This window comes from Mus pahari, chromosome 2 (assembly GCF_900095145.1).
Source record: "Mus pahari chromosome 2, PAHARI_EIJ_v1.1, whole genome shotgun sequence".
Classification (NCBI taxonomy): Eukaryota; Metazoa; Chordata; class Mammalia; order Rodentia; family Muridae; genus Mus; species Mus pahari.
The window spans coordinates 139,658,818-139,661,293 of NC_034591.1; the positions used below are offsets into that span (position 1 = coordinate 139,658,818).

General features: G+C 46.1%; 1 protein-coding gene across 1 annotated transcript in view; it reads right to left on the reverse strand.

Annotated features, from left to right (window-relative positions):
- The window catches only part of C1s (complement C1s), a 110,453-nt gene continuing 107,977 nt past the window's right edge, over positions 1-2,476 (reverse strand). The window contains exons 4-5 of the mRNA XM_021191259.1: positions 2,198-2,272; positions 1-1,395 (exon numbers count right to left, since the gene is read on the reverse strand). Coding sequence (XP_021046918.1) covers positions 599-1,395; positions 2,198-2,272 — 872 coding nt within the window. The 3' untranslated portion in view covers positions 1-598. The remainder of the gene's footprint in view (positions 1,396-2,197; positions 2,273-2,476) is intronic.

Here is a 2,476-nt window from a genome sequence, read left to right on the forward strand (position 1 = left end):
AATGTTCAGTTTTTCTTTTACTAAGTCATTACACTGAATGATATAAAGAAGGATTACAAGAAAATTAATTTCTAGGAAACATATTGAAGCAACTCACAGAGGAAAACTAAGGTAGTCATTTCTAACGTCCCAGTATTCAGTAAGTCTCACTTAGAAAGAAAAAAAGGCTGCATTCCCTGTCTGCATCTTTTAACAGATGCAGAATTCCATCATGTTGATGCCCGAATTCCATGACACGATGCCCTCAAATCTCCCTCTCCTTCTGTGGCTCTCCAGACAGCCAGCACCAGATTGGAAACATGCTTTGCTGTAAGTAATTAAGGAATTTCAAGCAGGTTAAATGAGGGAAGATGGATTAAGATACCCCTGTGGAATAGCACAAGAGAGAAGGGCTTCTACCATGTTGTTAGCAAAAGTAACTGAATAACCAACACTGCTCAGTGATCAACCCTGCCTCCATGAAGACTTTTTGACAATCAAGTTCAGCATTAACCATGCTCCGACATCTTCTCTTTATCGTTGTGAAATAAGGGGACCACCATAGGATCTGAGAACAGCAACCTTGCTATGCCCTGGAGGGGTGTTGTCTCCCTTTGGATTAGTCCTTCCTGGGCCCACTATTCTCCTGAATAGTTTTCAGGATCCAGTCCACGTAATTCTTTACCTTTGTGTAGACCCCATAGGTCCCACACTTTTTCCCCCAAGACACCAAGCCAGCTACATAGAATTTGGGGACCTTGACATTGGGGACCTGGAAAGCAAAAGCGCCCCCACTGTCCCCATTACAGCTGTCAACACCATTCTCACCAGCACAGATCATGTTGTCAGTGAAAACATAGTCCTCTGGCCCTGCTCTGGGCTTCTCATCTTTCACCTGTTTGCAGGTTTCTAAAGAGGTTACCGGTACCTTTGCCCCTTTGAGGTTGATAACATGGAATCTCTTTTCTGTTCGGCCCCACCCTGAGATCAGCCCCATGTCACCCTGTGAGAGGTTGTACTCTGAGGAGGTGCCTGGTAGGCAGATGGGGGAGACGTTGGGTCCCATTTTCACGGGGTCTTTCAGCTGCACCAGGGCAATGTCATTGTCAAAATTTGTCCGTGCATTTTGGTCATCTACTTGCTTCCAGCCAGGATGAATAATCACACGCTCGGTGTAGAGACTCTGGGCATCATCCAAGGAAGATGTCCTCACAGACGTGGACCCAACATACATCAAAGGGTTGGAGTTTTTCTCCACAACGTGAGCAGCCGTCAGCACCCAGTACTCATTAATAAGAGCCCCGCCAGCTCTGGGGTTATTAATAAAGACTTGCCAGGGGAAATTTTGAATCTTTGCAGGGTGTCCTCCAAATATCCTCTGCTTGACTTGAAAGGGCTCGGTGGGTACCCCACAGACTAGGAAGGAATAAGAACAAGATAGAGAGAGATGCATCCAATGATGCTGACCCCTGGAAAGTTCAGCCACTCACATGTTCTACCCAATGGGTGGCAAAGTTCTTCAGCATGTCTTAATCAATTTTAGTCAACCACTTCCATATCTGACTTTTCCTTGTCTCACCAAAACACTTCCTTTGCCAATGACAAGCAGACTTATGGAGGAGACTGGCTAAACAGGAGGGTTAAATGAATGACTAAACCCAAATGAGCTAGTATTTTACAGTTCACTGCTTGACCCACAGCCCCTCTGAGGCATACTTCACACTTAGCCCATAAGGTCAAAAACCCAACTAGAGCCAATGCTGAGAGAATCTTCACCTCACATCGATAATGGTAGCAGGCTTTCTCCCTTCAACTGCTACTCAGATGAAGTCCTTATCTAGTGTGTGTGTGGTGCAGGGGCCTGGAGTCGCGCTATGTAGTCTAGATTGGTCTCATAACTCACAATCCTTTCTCAGAATCCAGAGTGCTGGGATTACAAGTGTACACCCAGCTCTCTTAGCATAGTTTGAACTGCTCTTCCCTAGTGACTAATGTGACACCAACTGTTGATGATGGCAGACTTTTCTATTTCCCTTCAAGTTGACCTAAGTTGATGCCATTGAAGGAATTCCACAGTCCAGAGTTACTATCACTTCACTGTGCTGAGCTCCCAAAGACAGGGCTAAGCCCTTTCTGGGAGGGTTACAGCTAATTTCATGCAATGCTTACTCCCTGCACGTATAGCTACAGTTTCTACCCACGCCACAGGCCAGATTACCTGGAATACATCTTGGAAGCTCAATACCCAGCTGGTCATTCACCCAGCTCCCATTAGCAGNGCAGCGNTACTCCCCTAGAATGATACAAGGAACATGTCACATTCCACACATCTCTCCTCCTTCCCCCTTTATTCAAAGCTCCAGCTCCTCTGGACATCAAACAGGGAAGCAGATCAAATGAGCTAGAAAAGAACCTTCAGTTGGGAATGATGGCAATGGCCTGTAAGCCCAACACTTAGGAGGTGGATGCAGAAAGATCCAGGCCAGCCTCTGCTACA